This window comes from Balaenoptera musculus, chromosome 2 (assembly GCF_009873245.2).
Source record: "Balaenoptera musculus isolate JJ_BM4_2016_0621 chromosome 2, mBalMus1.pri.v3, whole genome shotgun sequence".
In the NCBI taxonomy this organism is placed as follows: domain Eukaryota; kingdom Metazoa; phylum Chordata; class Mammalia; order Artiodactyla; family Balaenopteridae; genus Balaenoptera; species Balaenoptera musculus.
Genome location: NC_045786.1, coordinates 58,390,295 through 58,412,857, shown reverse-complemented (window position 1 = coordinate 58,412,857; position 22,563 = coordinate 58,390,295). Strand labels below are relative to the sequence as shown.

The following is a 22,563-nucleotide window of genomic DNA, read 5'->3' as shown; positions in this document are numbered from 1 at the left end:
TACTTTCATCCCCAGACATTTTCATCTATGAGACAAAACCTCCTCCTACCTTTGGTTTTATCACATGCCAATATTTCCCAGTCTTGCCTGATTATAACAGTAATCTGAGTTGTTAAAAAGAGAGATTTCCAAGCTTTGCAGGTTTTTTTCAGTAATGCTAGAGTGGCCCCTGAGGAGCTTTCTTTTTTTATAAGCCCCCAGGTGATTTTTATGATCAGGAAATTTGGTTCCACATATATCGAAGAGTTGCTCCTTCTTCAGAAGTAATTTTTCATCATAATAGTGAGGACTGAAGTCTCTGGAGTTAGATAAATTTGGATTCAGGTCCTGACTCTACCACGTAGTAGTGAATGGTCTTAGGTGTTATTTTAGCCTCTCAGCCGATTTGTTGATCTGTAAAATAGGAATAATCTTACCTACATCTCAAAGAATTGCTGAAAGGATTAAATTAGGTTGTGCATATTGTGAAGCAGTTAATGCCATCCTTGGTATGCTGTAAATACTCTGTAAAATATTAGAATTTCATAGAATGCCACATCCTATTTGTGTTCCACTTCCTAACTTTTCCTTAAGTCCCTAATGCATTTCTGTTGTTTTATTACTAATCCAGAAGTTCTAATAATCCAGTGATTTAAAATATACTTAAGTTCCACTAGAACTTAAGAATATGTCCTTGAGACATACCAAATATATTTATTTCAGTCCTGTGTAAGATATAATTTTTTACACATATACTTTTTTGTGTGTTCTTGGCATAAATTAACAGTCATTTCAAATGTCTTAGTTCTTTCTTGGATATACAGATGATTGAAAATAAGTCATCTACTATTTAGTTGATAGTGATTATTATTGCAGGCAGAGTTATTCAGCACCCGATTTTATCATTTATTTAATAGTATAAGAATGGCTTTTATTTTCATTTTCTTAATGGTCTCATTGATTGCTTTTCAGATGCAATGTGTCTACTCATAATTACAGGGTTTTGGGGGGTTTTTTGAGGAAAAGACATCTTTTTCCTTATTTATGGCAGTAGCCTTTTCCTTGTGCTGTGTCCTCTTGCCTGCTTTTAAAATTTGCTTCATCAGTTATCTTCTTGTGCCTGCTCCTTTGCTTTCTTCCTCTAGACTGACTACTTCCACCTATTCTATAGATTGCCTATTCTTTCCTTTTGGAAATCACTAAATTCCTAGAAAGAGCTGTCTATGCTCATTTCCACTACCTCATCACTCCTGTCTTCTTGAATTCCTTATGACACCATTTTTCCTCTGTGCTATACTGTACTTTCCTTTCAGAATGTTACTCTGTTATCACTATGTTTAAAAACCTTTTCTGGATCTGTTCATTATCAACACTGTTGTGTATTTTTTTCTAGAATACTTTCTTCTGCACTATCTTGGTTTTCCTTCTGCTTTCCTAACCAGTGCTTTACTATCTTCCCTTTTTCTTTTGCTGCTTAAATGTTACTGCCTTCAGTCCACTTCACTTATTATTTTCCTTGAATATCACAATGATTCTCATTGCTTCAGCTATCCTCTCTGTAGTGACTCCTACATCTGCATTTTAACCCCACCCTCTCAATGAAGCTCTGGACTCAATTACCTATTGCTTGATGATTGTATCCAGTGAAACTCATCAGCTCACCACCCCTGTATCCCAAATCATTTGCCTTTCCTGAAATTCATATTTCAGATGAATGGTATCACTAGTCTCCCATTAATCTAGACTTGGAAAACTTGTGATCATTTATCAATATTTGCAGTTGTTATTCTTGCCTTTTGTCCCTACTCCCTTCAAATTAATCTTTCTTAAGGGCCTTATTGTATTACCTCTTAACTTAAAAACCTTCAGGGACTTTTTCTTGTCTTTAAGTCTTAGTATAAATGCATTACTCTAGCTTTCTTTAATACTGTTTTATATGTAGAATAGTGGCCATATTGTTATGAAAATGGTTTATTCTCATTTTAAAGAATTCGAGCAATATGTAGAAAAGGAAACTCAAAATCCCACCCTCAGAAATAGCTACCATTTACATTATAAATACTCTTCCAGAAATCTCTTTAGAATAATGTTCAGATGGAATGAATAGATAACTTTATAAAATAGAATTATACTATCTGGCTTCCCTGGTGGCACAGTGGTTGAGAGTCTGCCTACCAGTGCAGGGGACACGGGTTCGAGCCCTGGTCTGGGAAGATGCCACATGCTGTGGAGCAGCTAGGCCCATGAGCCATAACTGCTGAGCCTGCGCGTCTGGAGCCTGTGCTCTGCAACAAGAGAGGCCGCGACAGTGAAAGGCCCACACACCGCGATGAAGAGTGGCCCCCGCTTGCCGCAACTAGAGAAAGCCCTTGCACAGAAATGAAGACCCAACACAGCCCAAAAAATAAATAAATTAATAAATTAATTAATTTTAAAAATTAAAAAAAAAAGAATTATACTATCCATGGTACTTCTTAATAAGAAGTATTCATTTCTATTTTAGTTCCATTTTAAGAGAAGGAAGTGACGTGGAAGTAAAATTGAGGGAATTATTGAATTTGTAATAAATGTTTCTTTATCACAAGATCTCCTCCCAACAATTTTCATAGTTTCATTATTTTTACATTGTTAAGGTTTATAACTTTTACATTTTGCTCTGAAACTATAAATTACACAGTTTAGTTTTCCTTCTATGTATGAATGGATGCACAGCTTGCCTAATCCTCCATTCATGAGTTCTTTGTTTTGACCTGGTTGGCTGGATTTTATTAACAAGTAATTTTTTCAGGAAGAGGTTATTGTGCTCTATTCATTGAGTTCTTAGGTATCAAAGGCCTGTGGCATTTCTGAGTACATCTTGGCTAGAGATCAGATTCATGATTCAGAATATCTTTCCTTCAAAGTTTTGTAGGCATTATTCCATGTTTTTCTAGCATTAACTAATTCTGTGGAGAAGCCTGAGGCCAGACAGATTTTTTCTCCCTCTTTCTCATAGATGACTTGCATTTACTGCCTGGAAGCTTAAAAAAATTGTGCTTGTTCCTTAATGTTTTGTGATTTAATAAGGATATTCTCGGTGTTGATCTTCTGAATAAATTCTTCATGAAATAAAGTGAGCTCTCTCAATTTTCAGTATTTCTTTTTTTCAGGGAAAACTTTCTGTATTATATATTGGAATATTTTGTCTTTCTTAACTTTACAGATATTATTCTTACATTAGGTCATCTTAACTTGTTCTCCATGTTCAAAAGTTATTACTTATACATAAATTTACATTTTAAAGTACATATTAACTGTGATTATAACAAGCCTTTCCTCTGTTAGTGATTTGATTTTTTACCATCTTTGCTCTGTTTCATGCTTTTTATAATTTAATTAATTCTGTGATTGTGTTACTTTTGTTCTAAGTTTCCTTAACTCTCTAGTCTTCCTTTATTGTATCATGTCATTTTATCATCTTTTTTGCACCTTTAAATTCAGGTTCGTGTTGACTTCTTTTACATTACAAAGTTTGCCTAGGAGATATTCTGCTGTTTCTTTGGTTATGTTTTCTTCCAGTTAATTTCCAGGAAATGTCTTATTTATTTATATTTTTACTTACTTACAGTTTGATTGAGATAGCATTGACATATCAAAATTGTATATATTAAGGTGTACAACTTGATATTTTGATATACATATACATTGTGGGATGATCACTACAATCCAACTAATTAAAATTTCTGTTACCTCTACTTAGTTATTGTGTGTGTGTGTGCACGCACATGCTAAGGAGATTTCAGATCTATCTTCTTAGCAAATTTCAAGTATATAGTACAGTACTATTAACTATTATCACCATGCTGTACATTACATCTCCAAACATATTCAACTAGCATAACTAAAATTTTGTAACATTTGACCAACATCACAGATTGGATTTTTTATGCTGCTTTTGCACATTCTTCCCTCTGAATTTTATTTTATTTATTTTGTCTAGAGCATTAGGTCCCATTTCTTTTTCCTTCATCTTGATTATGTTTAACATGTGACCCTTGATACATTATGATTAATTTTGCTTGAGCATACCTGTTTGTCTTATACTTTCAGTATACCTTGAGAAATGATTATATTGTTAATTAACTTATGAAAATGGTTACATGGCATGGAGATTCAGAGATCTTTGCTAGAACTGTATTCAAACTTTCTTGTTTCAGTTTGTAACATATCTAGTGATAGGTTTTATTTCATGCAACATGGATTCCTGGAGTCTATACTTCTTTCAGAGACAGTAGCTCCAGTGTTTGTTTACTTCCGTATTTCACTCTAACTTTTTCACTGTGGCATGCCTTCCTTCTGGCTTTCAAGAATGAGAAATTCGACCCCAACATTTTCCAGTTTTTTATCATTAGCTGTACTTTACTCATAAAAACTTTACTCTCCTTTACCATTGATCTGTATTTCTGTTTTTGTGCCAGTACCATACTGTCTTGATTACTGTAGCTTTGTGGTATAGTTTGAAGTCGGGGAGCCTGATTCCTCCAACTCCATTTTTCTTTCTCAGGATTGCTTTGGCTGTTCGGTATCTTCCGCATTTCCATATGAATTATAAAAATTTTTGTTCTAATTCTGTGAAGAATGCCATTGATAGTTTGATAGGGATTGCGCTGAATCTGTAAATTACCTTGGGTAGTATATTCATTTTCACAATGTTGATTCTTCCAGTCCAAGAACATGGTATATTCCTCCATCTGTTTATGTCATCTGTGATTCCTTTCATCAGTGTTTTATAGTTTTATGAGTACAAGTCTTTCGCCTCCTTAGGCACGTTTATTCCTGGGTATTTTATTCTTTTTGTTGCAATGGTAATTGGGAGTGTTTCCTTAATTTCTCTTTCTGATTTTTCGTTGTTGCTGTATAGGAATGCCAGAGATTGCTGTGCATTAATTTTGTATCCTGCAACCTCATCAAATTCATTGATTAGTTCTAGTAGTTTTCTGGTGGCATCTTTAGGATTTTCTATGTACAGTGTCATGTCATCAGCAAACAGTAACAGTTTTACTTCTTCTTTTCCAATTTGTATTCCTTTTATTTCTTTTTCTTCTCTGACTGCTGTGGCTAGGACTTCCAAAACTATGATGAATAAGAGTGGCGAGAGTGGACATCCTTGTCTTGTTCCTGATCTTAGTGGAAATGATTTCAGTTTTTCACCATTGAGTATGATGCTTGCTGTGGTTTTGTCATAAACGGCCTTTATTATGTTGAGGTAGGTTCTCTCTGTGCCCATTTTCTGGAGAGTTTTTATCATAAATGGGTGTTGAATTTTGTCAGAAGCATTTTCTGCATCTATTGAGATGATCATATGGTTTTTATTCCTTAATTTGTTAATCTGGTGTATCACATTCATTGATTTGAATATATTGAAGAATCCTTGCATCCCTGGGATAAATCCCACTTGATCATGGTGTATGATTCTTTTAATGTGCTGTTGGATTCTGTTTGCTAGTATTTTGTTGAGGATTTTTGCATCTATGTTCATCAGTGACATTGGTCTGTAATTTTATTTTTTTGTGATATCTTTTTCTGGTTTTGGTATCAGGGTGATGGTGGCTTCATAGAATGAATTTGGGAGTGTTTCTCCCTCTGCAATTTTTTAGAAGAGTTTGAGAAGGATGGGTGTTAGCTCTTCTCTAAATGTTTGATAGAATTCGCCTGTGAAGCCATCTGGTCCTGGACTTTTGTTTGTTGGAAGATTTTTAATTATGGCTTCAATTTCATTACTTGTGATGGGTCTGTTTGTATTTTCTAATTCTTCCTGGTTCAGTCTTGGAAAATTTTACCTTTCCAAGAATTTGTCCATTTCTTCATGATTGTCCATTTTATTCGCCTATAGTTTTTTGTAGTAGTCTCTTATAATCCTTTGTATTTCTGCGGTGTCAGTTGTGATTTCTCCTTTTTCATTTCTAATTTTATTGATTTGAGTCCTCTCCCTTTTTTTCTTGATGAGTCTGGCTAAGGGTTTATCAATTTTGTTTATCTTCTCAAAGAACCAGCTTTTAGTTTTATTGATCTTTGCTATTGTTTTCTTTGTTTCTATTTGATTTAATTCTGTTGGTGGGAATGTAAATTGCTATAACGCTATGGAAAATGGTATGGAGGTGCCTTAAAAAACTAAAAATAGAACTACCATATGACCCAGCAATTCCACTACTGAGCATATACCCTGAGAAAACCATAATTCAAAAAGAGTCATGTACCACAGTGTTCATTGCCGTACTATTTACAGTAGCCAGGACATGGAACCAACCTAAATGTCCATCGACAGATGAATGGATAAAGAAGATGTGACACATATATACAATGGAATATTACTCAGCCATAAAAAAAATGAAATCGAGTTATTTGTAGTGAGGTGGATGGACCTAGAGTCTGTCATACAGAGTGAAGTAAGTCAGAAAGAGAAAAACAAATACTGTATGCTAACACATATATATGGAATCTAAAAAAAAAATGGTACGGATGAACCTAGTTGCAGGGCAGGAATAAAGAGGTATACATAGAGAATAGACTTGAAGACATAGGGTGGGAGGGCAAAGCTGGGGCAAAGTGAGAGTAGCATCAACATATATACACTACTGAATGTAAAATAGTTGGCTGGTCGGAAGTAGCAGCATAGCACAGGCAGATCGGCTCGGTGTTTTGTGATGATCTAGGGGGGTGGGATAGGGAGGATGGGATGGAGGCTCAAGAGGAAGGGGATATGGGGACATGTATATGCATATGGCTGATTCACTTTATTGTGCAACAGAAACTAACACAGTATTGTGAAGCAATTATACTCCAATAAAGATCTATTAAAAAAAACTGTACTCTCTAGCAAAACTTGACTGTTAAGACTCAATATATGTGAAGTTGAGGATGAGGTATATAGTTTAATACCTTGTACCTAATTGTCACTTATTTGGTGTATGTTGAAGAAAAATGATTTGTTTGTTTACTTTAAGTTTTGTCATCTCAAACTCATTAGAATAATGTACATACCTATTAAAACTTAATGTAACTTGTATAATGTCAAATCACAATGATATTATGTAACTTTATAAAATGGTTTCTATAAAAATCTTAATTTGTCTCTTAAAAACATTTCAGTGAAGGCCTAAATAGACATTTCTCCAAAGAAGACAATATATTTATATTTATATTTCATGGCTAACAGGCACATGAAAAGATGCTCACCATCACTAATTATTAGAGAAATGCAAGTCAAAACTACAATGAGGTACCATCCTACACTGGTCATAAGGGCCATCATTAAAAAGTCTACAAATAACAAATGCTGGAGAGGGTGTGGAAGAAAGGGAACCCTCCTACAAAATTGGTGACCATGTAAATTGGTACAGCCACTATGGGGAACAATATGGAGGTTCCTCAAAAAACTAAAAATAGAGTTGCCATATGATATAGCAATTCCACTCCTGGACATATATCTGGACAAAACTATAATTCAAAAAGATAACATGCACCCCTATGTTCATAGCAGCACTATTTACAGTATCCAAGACATGGAAACAACCTAAATGTCCATTGACAGATTAATGGATAAAGAAGATGTAAATATATACAATGGAATATTACTCAGCCATAAAAAGAATGAAATAATGCCATTTGCATCTATGTGGATGGACCTAGAGATTATCACATTAAGTGAAGTAAGTCAGAAAGAGATGACAAATACCATATGATATCATTATTTGTAGAATCTAAGCTATGACACAAATGAACTTATCTATGAAACAGAAACAGACTCACAGACATAGAGAACAGACTGTGGTCGCCAAGGGGGAGGGTTGGATTGGGAATTTGGGACTAGCAGATGCAAACTATTGATATTATATATAGAATGGATAAACAACAAGGTCCTATTGTATGGCACAGGGAATTATATTCAGTATCCTGTAGTAAACTATAATGGAAAAGAATGTATGTATATGTATAACTGAATCACTTTGCTGTACACCAAAACTAACACAGCATTGTAAATCAACTATACTTGAATAAAAAAAAATTTCAATAGCAGACCTTTACTCTAAATCAGGGGTCCCCAACCCCTGGGCCGCGGACCGTTAGCGGTCCTGTGGTCTGTTAGGAACCAGGCCACACAGCAGGAGGTGAGTGGTGGGCAATCAGACGGCTTCATCTGCTACCTCATATCACTTCCATTACCACCTGAACAGCGCTTGCATTACCGCCTGTACCATTGCTCGCATTACTGCCTGAACCGTCCTCCCTATCACTCGCATTAATGCCTGAACCATCCTCCCACCACCCCCGTCTGTGGAAAAACTGTCTACCGCGAAACCAGTCCTTGGTGCCAAAAAGATTGGGGACCACTTCTCTAAATCACTTCTTACTACGGCCTATGGGTTTGTTATGTACACTGGATTATTATCCATTTTGGGGATAAGTATTGAAAGAAAAGACTATAAGTCGTTCATTTTTTGGTCTGTGCTTAAAACTGGTTTGTATTATTATATAAAGACTGTTAAGTTTCTTATTTTTGTGATGTGCCTTAGAATTAACCTCATTTGAAACTCACTTTCTCCGTTTTTTTTAATTGCAGGTAAACGAAATTGCCTTTATAAATACCCTCGAAGCCCAGAACAAACGCCATGATGTTTTATCAAAATTGAAGGAATATGAGCAGAGGCTTAATGAGTTACAGGAAGAGCGTCAGCGAAGACAGGAAGAAAAGCAAGCACGTGATGAAGCTGTTCAGGTAGAATTTTATTCAGCAAGCATTTATTGAGCACCAGCCATTTCCTAGGCTCTGAGCCAGGTACTGAGGATAGAAAAAGGAGTAAGACCAAGTCTGTGTTCCCAAGGATGCATGGTTTAGTGTAGCACGGTTTGGAAACAGGAAGTCTGATTGCCAAGGCAGTGTGTGCTCCTTCAGATAGGGTTATCAGTGTTTTTGTCAATTTGGATCTCTAGTCTCAACCAGATGAAGGACTAAATTGCTCTGGACAGATTATTATCTATTCTTTTCTAATTGGGTTGGGCAAGAATATGTTCCTTTCTTCCCTTACAAATGGATTGTGTTTGAACCAATGTATATAGCCTTAAAGAACTGGGCAATCTTTATGCTTATGACAAGGAGCACCTGTCATATATTGGGCAGTGTCATCAGGTACTTTAACCTCTGTAGCATACCGTAAGTTAGCTACCATTTTCAGGATGGGAAGAAGACTTAACACATAAACTTTAGTGATGGTTTTAAACTATTTAAATCTTCCTCAAGATCAAATATGGATGCAGACATACTTTATCTATTATGACTAATATTTATTTGTTTATTCATTCAGTCATCATTTATTGAATTACTACTATAATCTGTGTGCTGTGCTTTGCTCAAGGACATGAAAAAGATATATCCTTGATCTCAATGGGAAGACATATATGTAAACAAATCTTAACCCATTAGGATTAGTGTAACAGTAAAGGCGTTTTTGGAAGCACCAAGGGGAACCTGTTACTCAAATTGAGAATGGCAAAGACGTGAGAACGTCAGAAAAAGCTTCCTGGAGGAGGCGATGCCTCAACTAAGTTTTGAAAACTGAGACAGTTGTAAATGGTGCGAAGTAGGCATTCTATGCAGGAGATGAGTGAGTATGGCATGTAGAGTTAGGGACCTGACCATGAAGAGCTTTGTTGTTATGTTAAAAGCTAGGGATGTTATTAATGTTTCATGCTTCTTCATGTCACTGGTAATTTTAGGAAATTAAAATATCATTACAGTTTTCAAGTTTATTGGTTACTTTATGCTCTTTTTGTACACTAGCAAGCAGTCCCATATTCACCCCAATCTCTGTTTGATTTGAGTTCAAGGTCTCATTTTAATCTGAGTGCCAAGCTAACTTATGTTTAAAAATACAGGATACTACTATTAGAGAAACTTTAGCTTTTCCTCTCAAAGGAGCAGTAAAAAATTTCACTTTTATCATTTAAAAGTTAATTACCCATTAACTAACATTCTTAGATGAGTAAATGAAATAGGATATTTGAATTTTTAATTTGAGCCATCCCTTCAGCTTTATTGCTCTTTCTTTTTCTACATCAAACCATTTTATAAAAATAATTATTTTTTATATTCCAATAAAGATGTTAAAAAAATAATTATTATTTTGAAAATTGTGTTACTTTTTAGCAACCATTAGGTATTAATAATTCAGAAATAAATGAGATATGATCTTTGCCTTTATGGCAAATAATACAACACAGTGTGAAAGTGTAATAGAAACCTGTATAGCTTACAGTGGTATCACAGAGTAGGGAATAATTAGCTCTCTTGGAGGGAGGGGAATGTCAGGGAAAGTTCTATGGAAGAGGTAACTTCTTAACTGGGTTTTGGGGGGAAATATATGAGTAATATTGTATATTTTTGAATAGACATCTTTAGTTACTTTTTCTGCATTTATTTTGCAGATTTGAAGATTTGAAATATAAGTTATCTTCTGTTTAAAAATGATGACTCTTATTTTATAATTTGGAACATTTATTAAGGCATAAAGTAAGCAGTTATTTTCTGAAAGTAGTAAGGAATCTTCTGAACTGACTAACACTTAAAATTTTTTTTGACTACTCAGACTTATTTTTATCTTTAAAAATGTAGAAATTTCCTATGGATTTAATTTTCAGTGAAAAATTTAAAACGTATGTACATAAGTTTAATCAAGATAACTGATACTAGAAAAATTCATTGGTAATATATAACATATATATAAAATTAAAAAAATTTTTAAATATGTAGTCATTACTATATGTGCAAGGCGATAATGCCAAACATTCTGTAAATATAATAATAGTAAGGTACTAACTTAATAAACAATTCAGAGGCCCTCCATCTGCTTTACTTTTACTCTTGAAACATTCACATAAATGTTAAATTGTTAAAGGCAATTGTGTTTCTTGTTTTTTGTAAGTGAAATACTAAGTTAATGCTGCCATCATATATTCTCAATTTCCCTTTTTTGCTATATAAATTATTGATGGATTAGTTTTAAGCCCAGTTTCCTTAGATATTCTGCCTTGTCCTCTTGCCCTAATCTTCTGATTTGTAGGCATAAAGGGCGGGGTTGCATAATCCTTTCTCAGGCTGCCATAAACACATCCTTGACTGTGAAACAAAGTACATGGGAGTCTGAGAGGTTTCAGAAGGGTTGAGAGTTAGATATCTTTCCAGTTCATTTGCTGTAGGTTTATGCTTTTTATTTGTGAGCATATAGATTTATAATGAATATTATTTTATAAAGTTACGCTTCATTCATGTAATAGATATTTATCGAACTCCTGCCCTGTACAAGATGCTTTTGTGGGGTACAAAGTTTCCTATCTTTTAGGAAACTTAAATTTTAGAAAGGAAAATACTTGGTGAATTTACTAATTTTACTCATTAGATATACAGTTACCAATTTTCTCTTCCACTTATTAAAAACAGAAATTAGAAGACTGGATATTTTTTGAAGTCCAGTTATTTCTACTAGTACAATGTTGGAGTATTTCTTATATCCATAAAAACAATCAGCAAGTTGACATCATATTTATGCATACAACTTAGCTGCATTGCACATACACATAAAGTAATTGTTTGTATATAATATTAATAAATTTCATTTATAAGACCAACTTATAATTTTTAAAAGTATATCCCTCAAGATTTTGGTTTTATAAAATACGAAATGAAAAGTTCTGGTTTAATTCTTTATATTTAATGCTTTAACCTTTTGCATTTTAGTGTGAAAGTTGTGTTTTCAGACATAATGCAGATTTTTAAAAAATAAATTTGAGTTTAAGGGAAAACTCTTTTGTTCGTGTTTTTTGTTTTTAAATATTTATTTATTTATTTATTTAGGCTGCACTAGGTCTTAGTTGTGGCACATGGGATCTTCGTTGCGGCATGTGGGATCTTTAGTTTCTGCACGTGGAGTTCTTAGCTGTGGCATGTGGACTCATAGTTGCAGCATGTAAACTCTTAGTTGAGTCATGCATGAGGGAATAGTTCCCCGGCCAGGGATTGAACCCCGGGCCCCATGAATTGGGAGTGTGGAGTCTTAGCCAGTGGACCACCAGGGAAGTCCCTGTTCATGTTTTTTATTGGAGAAAATTTTCTGTACCAGGTTTGATTGTTTTTACTCTTGAGTTTTTCAGAGAGTATATAACTAAAAAAGTTTCTACATATTATGTTTAGTAATGAGAAATAGCTATAACCAGTTCGTGAATAGTATGTTAGAAAGTAAAGACTATATTTAAAATATAATTGCCCGCCTCCAACAGTCTATGATCTGTCAGATATGCTCTCCTGAATTCAGTGCATTCCCTCTAGTTCTCAGGTCCCCCACCAAAAAAGAAAAGAAAGAAAAGAAATAGGGACACTTTTGTGTTACTACTTTAAAAAGGTTTTCTTCCCCTGGGTAGATACAGCTTGTTGTAGATATTAAGTTACCATTGTGAGCTTCTTAGTAACTTAGTTAACGATTAGAAATATTAGCGTCTCTCCCCAGTGTTCTCTAAACAGAAACTGCTTTAGCATTTCTTTTCTGCTGTCATTTGCCGAACACTTTACTATGTACTAAACACTTTGCTAAGTACTTACCTATGTTAATAATTTAGATCTCACAGCAAACTGGGTCTCTTTAAGGTAAAACGACTTGCCCGAGGCTATGTAAGTAGTGGTTACTAGAGCCTAGATCAGTGTAGTGTGTTCCATTTATCATAAAGAGTAGGGACCAGGGAGATGTTGTGTGAGCTCCCTGGGGGATGGGGATGAATTGAAAGAAATATATCAATACATCTAGTAATATGGTGAAAATTAGCTAAGTACTCCTAGTAGGCAAAAATGCACAGGAAGTATATCACAGTATTTTAATGAAGTATCTTCTGCATTAATGATGATGATGATAATTATTGAGAATTTAGTATATGCCAACCCCTATGTAAGTGCTTTTCATGTATTGTCTCATGTGTTCTTCACAATATCCTAAGAAATAAGCACTACTGTTATTTGTCTTCCAGAAAACTAAGTCACATATATAATATAACTAGACCAAGGTCACCCAGCTGGTAAATAATGTAATCAGTAAACAAAATCAGGGAATCTAATACAGTGTTCACTCTCTTACCCACTATGCTATATTATAATGCCTCTTTCTCCCTGCCACAAGCTTTTCTTCACTTAATTCCTATATGAAAGTTTAGTTCAGAAATAAAATCTGTTAATTATGCTTTCTTCATCATGTTCTGTCATTTCTATAACCATTTCCAAACACAAGGCTTTAGAAGTGATTAACCATAAAATATGTATCAGGTTCTAATAAGATAGTATCTGCTTAAAATAACATTTATTCTTTTTTTTATAAATTTATTTTATTTTATTTATTTTTGGCTGTGTTGGGTCTTCGTTGCTGCGTGCGGGCTTTCTCTAGTTGTGGCGAGTAGGGGCTACTCTTCGTTGTGGTGCGCAGGCTTCTCATTACGGTGGCTTCTCTTGTTGCGGACCATGGGCTCTAGGTGTGTGGGCGTCAATAGTTGCAGCACGCTGGCTCAGTAGTTGTGGCTCACGGGCTCTAGAGCGCAGGCTCAGTAGTTGTGGTGCACGGGCTTAGTTGCTCTGCAGCATGTGGGATCTTCCCGGACCAGGGCTTGAACCCATGTCCCCTGCATTGGCAGGAGGATTCTTAACCACTGCGCCACCAGGGAAGCCCAGCATTTATTCTTCTAATTATTTGTAGCACTGGTAAATGACATATGAAAACCAGATAGTATTGGTATTTGATTTTATTTAAATTCTGAGAAGCGTACCTAATGACAAGCCAGGGATCTATTTGGCTTGAATATATAAGTATATGTCAAAGCTATGTCACCTTTAATCATTTTCATCTTACACATAATTCTAACATCTTTTAAAATATTTCTGACGTTAGGAACGTAAGAGAGCTCTAGAAGCAGAACGGCAGGCCCGTGTAGAAGAATTGTTAATGAAGAGGAAAGAACAAGAAGCCCGAATTGAGCAACAGAGGCAAGAAAAGGAAAAGGCCCGTGAAGATGCTGCCCGGGAAAGAGCTAGGTACTTCATTTGCTGTCTTGATTTTGATCCTGATGAACATTTGCAGTTAGTGCATATTCAAATCAAGTCTTAAAGCTATTTGCTGTCATGTAGAATTTTTAGAAAGTGTTACGTATACAGAAATGTTATACTGAATTTTGATTTCCAGGAATTAAGACATCCTACTCAAAATGGAAACCTTTTTTTTTTTTTTTTTTAATTTTTATTTATTTATTTTTGGCTGTGTTGGGTCTTCGTTTCTGTGCGAGGGCTTTCTCTAGTTGCGGCAAACGGGGGCCACTCTTCATCGCGGTGCGCGGGCCTCTCACTATCGCAGCCTCTCTTGTTGCGGAGCTCAGGCTCCAGACACGCAGGCTCAGTAGTTGTGGCTCACAGGCCTAGCTGCTCCGCGGCATGTGGGATCCTCCCAGACCAGGGCTCGAACCCGTGTCCTCCGCATTGGCAGGCAGACTCTCAACCACTGCGCCACCAGGGAAGCCCTGGAAACCTTTTGAACATTTCTGTTGGATGGGAAACTTGATCTTTCAAGATATTTTCAGTTGTAAGAAATAGAATTTGATTCTGGCTAACTTAAGCAAAGCAAATTTTAAGTAAAATATTGGGAGCGAAAGTGATAGGTGGTTAGATGACCAGGCTGGGACATGGTCAAGTGTCAGAGACTAGGTCCCAGGAGCTACAGCGGTGGTCTTTTGATGGAAACAGTCTAGTCAACTTGTTGCCGCCCTGATTATGTTAAATGGCACTCAGCCATCCCTACATTTTAAAATCACTTGTTTAAGATTCAAAGACCCAGGAAAAAGCATTTAATTGGCCAAATTTATTTGTACTTTTTGATCTTGTTTGTGAAATCCTTTTATACCCTGTGTCATAAGATATTCTTCAAAATGTTATAGTTTTTCAGTTTGACACACATTTAGGTTCTAATTCCTTTTAAGATACCTTTTATGTATGGTATGAATCAAAAATATAAAATTATTTATTTGCATATAAATATCCATTTATCACAGCACCATTTGTAGAAGAGGCTAGCTTTTAAGAGACTATCCTTGCTGCCTGTTCACGGTCAATTAATCATAGATGTAAGGGTTTATTTCTGGACTCTGTCCTGTTCTTTTGATATCTACATGTCTATTCTTATTCCAGCACCAAACTGTTTTAACTACTGTAGCTTTATAGCAAGTTTTGAAATCAATTAATGTAGGTTCTCTAATGTTGTTGTTCTCTTTCAGAATTGCTTTCCAAATAATTTTTTAGGGTAGGCTTGCCAGTTTCTAAAAAAAGAAAGCTTGCAAGCATTTTTATAGTAATTGCCTTGAATCTATAAATCATTGTGGGAAGAATTGCCATCTTTACAATATTGTATATGATCCATGAATATGGTATGTCTCTATCTGCTTTAATTTCTCTCAACAGTATTTTGTAGTTTTTAGAAAATAGGTCTTGCATTTCTTTTCTTAAATTTATTCCTAAGTATTCTTTTTGAAGCCATAGTGAATGGAGTTATTTTATTTCATTTTTGTTAGTATTTTTGCTAGTATATAGAAATACAATCAATTTTTTATATATTTTATTTTATAATTTTTTTATGATCTTGTGCAACTTTCCGATGAGTATTTTCCTATTAGTGTTTTCTTTTTTGCTGTTGTTGTTCCTTAGGATATTTTACATAAAAGCTCATGTCCTCTGCAAATTGAGATTGTTTTACTTCTTGCTTTCTAATACAGGTGTCTTTAATTTCTTTTTCTTGCCTTATTGCACTGACTAGATCCTACAATATAATGTTAATAGAAGTTGTGACATTGTATATCCTTATTTTGTTCTTGATCTGAGGGGGGAAACATTCAGTCTTTCGCTATTATGTATGATGTAGGTGTAGGTTTCTCATAAATCCTCATTATCAGGTTGAAGAAGTTCTCTTCTATTTCTAGTTTATTGAGAGTTTTTAGCATGCATGTACTTTGAATTTGGTTAAATAAATGCTTCTTTGGGGGCATTCATTGAGATGATCATGTGGCTTTTATTTTTTATTAATATGTTTTATTACATTAATTAATTTTGGGATATTAAACCAACCTTACATTCCTGGGTTATTTCCCACTTGGTCATAGTGTAAAATCATTTTTATGTGTTGTTGAATTCTTGTTAAGGTTATATTCATAAGGGATATTGGTGTGTAATTTTCTTGTGATGTCTTTGTCTGGCTTTCATGTCATGGCAATCCTAGCCTCAGAGAATGTGATGGGAAGTGTTTTTTCCTCCACTATTTACAGAAACTCTTTGTGTAGGATTGTTATTTTTTCTTGCTAAATGTTCAGTATACTAGTGAAGCCATCTGGGCTTGGGGTTATCTTTTGGGGAAGATTTTAAATTACCAAATAAATTTTTCTTAACATGTTATCAATCTATTGAGATTTTTCTGTTTCTTATTGAGTCAGCTTTGGTAATTTGTGTTTTTCTAGGAATTTGTCCTTTTCATCTAAGTTGTGTATTTTTATAAAGTTGTTAATAGCTCCTTGTAAGGATTTTAATTTTAACATGATCTATAGTGATGTTCCTCTTTCATTCCTTATTTGCTAATTTATGTCTTTCCTCTCTGTCTCTGTCTCTCTGTCTCTCTGTCTCTTGGTAGTCTAGCTAAAGGTTTGTACATTTTGTTGATTTTTCCAAAGAACCAGCTTATGGTTTCTTTGAATTTCTACATTATGTTTCTGTTTTCTGTTACATTGATTTCCACTTTGATATTTATCATTTCTTTCCTTCTGCTTATTTTGGATTTGATTAGCTTTGCTTTTCCTACTTTTATAAAGTCAAAACTTAGTTGATTAATTTTAGGTGTTTCTGCATTTCTAATATAAGCATTTGAAGTTATCAGTTTTCTTCTTAGCACTTCTTTAATTTCATCTCATCAGTTTTGATACATTGTATTTTTATTTTCATTCAAGATATTTTCTAATATTTCTTACGATTTTCTGATTCCTGAGTTATTCAGAAGCATGTTATTTAGTTTCCAAATATTTGGAATGTCTCCAGTTTTTCTGTTTTCTAATTAAATATTTTGTGGTTGAAGAATGTTTTCTGTATGATTTCAGTCCTTTTAAATTTATTGAACTTATTACTTTATGGTCTTGAATGTAGACTATCCTAGAGAATGTTCTGTGTGCTCTTGGAAAATACGTGTATTCTGCGGTTTTGGATGGAGTGTTCTCTAAATGTCAGTTAAGTAAAGTTAGTTGATAGTGTTTAGTCTTCTGTATACTTACTGATTTTCTGTCTAGTTGTATTAATTCTTGAGATAGAGTTATTGAAATCTCCAAAAATAATTGTTGAATTGTCTATTTCTCTTTTCAGTTTTGACAATTTTTTGCTTCATGTATTTTGGTGCCTTAGTGTTAAGGGCATTTAATTTATACTCCTTGAAGTATTGACCCTTTTATCATTATGAAATATCCCTCGTTGGGTTTTTAAAAAATATTTCTTGTCTTAAAGTCAATTTTTTTTCTGTTTTAAATATTGCCGTGTTTATTGTTTACATGATATGTCTTTTTCTGTCTAAAGGGAAACAGTTTTTTGTGTCTTTGTATCTAAAGTATGTCACTTATATATAGTTGAGGTTCCTTTTTATATCTGGCCTTCAATTTTCTGCCTTTTGATTGTTTAGTCCATTCTCATTTAATGTAATTTATTGATATGACTGAATGTAATGTCTGCCATTTTGATATTTGTTCTCTGTATGTCTCAAGTTTTTTTTCTCCTTTACTGTCTTCTTTTTTGTTAAACCAGTACATTTTTAAATTTATTTATTTATTTATTTTTTGGCTGTGTTGGGTCTTCGTTGCTGTGCGCGGGCTTTCTCTAGTTGCCGCCAGCGGAGGCTACTCTTTGTTGCGGTGCATGGCCTTCTCATTGCAGTGGCTTCTCTTGTTGTGGAGCCCGGGCTCTAGGCGCCCAGCCTTTGGTAGTTGTGGCGCACAGGCTTAGTTGCTCTGCAGCATGTGGGATCTTCCTGGCCTAGGGCTCAAACGTGTGTCTCCTGCATTGGCAGGCGGATTCTTAACCACTGTGACACCAGGGGAGTCCCTCAACCAGTACTTTTTAGGACATCATTTAAATTTTTCTCTTGATTTTAAAAACTGTATTATTTTAGTTATTTGCTTAGTGTTTGCTTTCTTTATTACAGTATTCATCTTGACTTATCACAAACTACTTCAGGTTAAAATTAACTTAATTTTGGTAAAATAGAAGAACTTTGTTCCAATATAGCACTATGTCTTTTTTTTCTTGTATTGTTATTGTCATATATATTACATCTATATATGTCATAAACTCAACAATACAGTGTTACAGTTTTTTTAATGCAGTCCCACATTTTTCAAAGGAATTAGAATAATAGGGAAAATGTATTTGTAGATTCCTTTATATTTATCCACATATTTATCATTTCTGGTGTATTTCATTTCTTTCTGTGGATTTAAGTTACCCTTTGGCATTATTTCTTTTTAGCTAGATGGACTTCCTTCAGTATTTCTTGTAAGGCAGGTTTGCTTTCATTGAATTATCTTGGTATTTGCTCATCTGGGAATATTTTTATTTTGCCTTCCTTTTGAATGGTAGTTTTGATGGATATAGAATTCTTGGTTTTTCTTTCAGTACTTTGAATCTTCTTACTTTTGTTGTTTCTGATGAAAAGTCAGCCATTAATCATACTGTTTTTCCTCTGTATATGGTGAGTTGTTGGGTTTTTTTTTTCCTGTTTTCAAAATTTTCTTTTTGACTTTGTTTTTCACCAGTAGGTTGGTTCTCTTCATGATTATCCTACTATGTACATTAATGCTTTTCATAAAATTTGGAAAGTGGCCACTATTTCTTCAGATATTTAATTGTCATTTCTCTTCAGGTTCTTCTGAGTTGTAACAGTTTCTCAGACTTTCCATGGTTTTGATGACCTTGACAGTTCTGAGTAGTGGTCAGGTATTTTGTAGACTTCTCCTCACTTAAGATTTGTCTGATGTTTTTCTCATGGTTAGACTGAGGTTATGGGTTTTGGGAGGAAGACCACAGGGGTGAATGTGAATTACCATTTTTAAAATGTCTAAGGTTCATACTATCACCTTGACTTATCACTGATTTTGTTAACCTTGATCACCTGGCTAAGGTAGTATTTGTCAGATTTCTCCACTGTATAGTTTAAAAATTTCCCTATGCTGTCCTCCTTGGAAGCAAGCCAGCAAGCCTATGCTGAAGAGATGGGGAGTTATTCTCTACCTCCTTGAGACAAGAATTCATACATTAATTATTTGCAGTTCTTCTGTACAGGATATTTGTTCTCCCATTTATTTATTAAATTCCTCTGTTATGTCAACGGGGACTCATTTATATTTGTATTATACTATGGGTTACAAACCAGTATTATGGTATTTATTTTGTTGCTCAAATTGTCACCTTTGGACATTGGGAACTTTTTCATTTGACCCCTGCTTGCCTTTGACATACTTCATCATTTTGTTTTTTTGAGTACTTCCTTACCTCCTGGCACTGCAAGATGCTTCAAATTCATCTTATATTTTCCCTGCTCCATCCCTAGAAAGCCATTTGTTTAAGGACTCCTAGTTCCTTTCGTTGGAAAGTTTTTAAAAAACTATTTCTCTTTCTCTGTTGAGATTCTCTATCTGTTGAATCATTGTCACGATATTTTTCCTTAGGTTGGCATACTTTCTTTTAATTCTTATAACGTATTTATAATACAAAATAAATCCAGCATATGGCCTCATTCAGAGAGTTTCATTTGACTGCATTTTTCCTAAACATGGTCATACTTCTTTGTATGTCTCATAATTTGTTTGTGATTGGTTCCTCTCCTATTCTCTTTGTCTTTGTGAATTTTTGCCTTTTCTATTCCTTTCATATTGTTTTATAGGTTTTTGGAAGGGAAAAGAGTTAAATATATATTTTCAATATGCCATATTTAAATGACAGCCCCAGAGCTAGTATTTAAACCCATTCTTGGGTCCAGAAACCTATTTTTATAAATAATAATGTCTGTTGCTTCCCAAGTGTTTAATGAGCAATAATGTATCTGAGACTTAATAGGCATTCAGAAAAAAATAATTTAAAAAACTGTCTAGAATATATAAGCCTATGTGTCCTAATTGTATTTTTTTAACCTCATGAAATTTGTTACTCCAAGCAGTTGAGTTTATAATTTTTAAATATCTTCTTATAGAGACAGGGAAGAACGATTGGCAGCACTCACAGCTGCTCAACAAGAAGCTATGGAAGAGCTACAGAAAAAAATTCAGCTCAAGGTAGGAATATTATATATTTTAATTTGAAATTTTAGAGCTGTTTTAATGTAGCATGAGATTAAAGTTTTATCGATTTAATTAATTGTATAAAAACTGAATTAGGGCTTCCCTGGTGGCACAGTAGTTAAGAATCTGCCTGCCAATGCAGGGGACATGGGTTCAAGCCCTGGTGCAGGAAGATCCCACATGCCGCGGAGCAACTTAGCCCGTGCGCCACAACTACTAAGCCTGCTCTTTAGAGCCCGGGAGCCACAACTACTGAAACCTGTGCACCTGGAGCCTGTGCTCCACAACAAGAGAAGCCACCACAATGAGAAGCACACGCACCGCAACAAAGAGTAGACCCCGCTCGCCACAACTAGAGAAAGCCCACGTGCAACAACAAAGACCCAATGCAGCCAAAAATAAATCAATAAAATAAATAAATTTACTAAAAAAAGAAAAGAATCGGTCGTATTTCTTTAAAAAAACTGAATTAATTTGTATTCCTAATATCAGTATTTGGAGAATAAGACTTATGTGGTTTTGGGTATGATCAATTCCAACTCAACTATCTGAAAACTGAAATTATTTTAATAAGATAAAGCAATTGACAGAAAAAATGTAAAGGAATTTTAGCATTGCTTGATTTTACTAATTAATTTGTTAATGACTTGAAGACATTACTACTAGCTTTCTTACATTCATAGACTTTTAATTATTTAGAAATAAACTAAAAGATTATTTCAATGTTTTTGAATTGCACAGTTGTTGCTTGGGAGATTATGATAAGCTTATATTTTCTAGAAAATCTTTACCATTAGTAGTTTCTAGCAGTATGAATATTTTACATTGTGTCACAATTATTTACATGTTGGGTTTTCACAGGGGTAGTAAATTCCAGGGAGTAGAGGACCCTATTTTACTATTTGTATAGTTCTAGAACTTTATCATTTATTTAAATTTAATGCAGCAAATATTTATTGAGTCTTGTGCTAGGCATGGGGATACAGAGATGAGTAAGACATGGTTCTCAGTTTCAAGAAACTCATAATCTAGTGTGAGATTCAGATGCTAAGCAGATAATTTCCATATGGATAGAGTGCTATTGAGTGCTATGAAAGTACAGAGGAGGATACTAAGCTAACATGAAGGATTTCAGAAGTCAGGGAAATAATTTTAGAGGATAATTTGTGAGCTGAATCTTGAAAGAAAGACGAGTTGAATAGGTAGATGGGTGGGATGGCATCCAGCCATATGAAATGGTATGAGCACAAAGTCAGAAGTCTGAAATAGTGTTTTTTAGTTGGTTTATTTTTTGTTTTCTGGGAAGTCACTGGAGTCGATGTGGGTAAAGGTCTGTGTCATGATGGGCCTTGTCTGCTGTTAGGATGAGCTTGGTCTTTACCTGTGGGGCAACATTTCCCATAGTGTGTTCCAGGAAGTGCTTCTCAAAAGTATGTTGTGGTCAAATAAGTGTGTAAAATGTTGCTTAGTGTAAGCTAGGTTTATTGAGTCATAATGCACAGTGACAAGCTGGAGTAAGTAAGTAGCTTTAACTTACTATTTTCCAAACTTATTTGACCATAGAACCTCTTCCACAAAATATCAATACTTATTAATAACCCACAGTATAATTCCATGAAGTACACTTTAGGAAATGTTACTGTGCATGTAGGAGATATTAAAGGGCTTTATGTAGATTCTTGTCCTCAGTGTCCAAGTTAATACTGAATTAAGACATTTTGTTATTTTAGAAAGTTTAATGGAAATATTACTTTTTCAAGTTCTCAGTATAACTTGAATAAATTTCTGTATTCTCACACTTCGACTTCATTTACAGCATGATGAAAGCATTAGAAGGCACATGGAACAGATTGAACAAAGAAAAGAAAAAGCTGCTGAGTTAAGCAGTGGACGACATGCAAATACTGATTATGCCCCCAAATTGACCCCTTATGAAAGAAAGAAGCAGTGTTCTCTCTGCAATGTCCCGGTAGGTTGTCAGTATTAGTATCGTTATGATACGTTATAATTTATTTACTAAAGTTTATTGAACTATGGAAATATATTCTCCCAATCTTTTAAAAGTCATACTAAGGCATCTGCTGACTACCGTGGATTTCTTTCATGATGTTTATGCAAAGTAAGTAGTACAAAAATAGTATCAGCAGTTAGGAGTAGCAGTGCAAAGAACCACAGCAT

The 22,563-nt window shown here is 34.5% G+C and overlaps 1 protein-coding gene across 3 annotated transcripts in view; it reads left to right on the top strand.

Annotated features, from left to right (window-relative positions):
• The window catches only part of SCAPER (S-phase cyclin A associated protein in the ER), a 475,492-nt gene that overhangs the window by 168,043 nt on the left and 284,886 nt on the right, over positions 1-22,563 (top strand). For all 3 annotated transcript variants that reach the window (XM_036843858.1, XM_036843856.1, XM_036843857.1), the window contains exons 16-19: positions 8,579-8,734; positions 13,935-14,077; positions 20,298-20,379; positions 22,202-22,354. In XM_036843858.1, the coding sequence (XP_036699753.1) occupies positions 8,579-8,734; positions 13,935-14,077; positions 20,298-20,379; positions 22,202-22,354 (534 nt within the window). The remainder of the gene's footprint in view (positions 1-8,578; positions 8,735-13,934; positions 14,078-20,297; positions 20,380-22,201; positions 22,355-22,563) is intronic.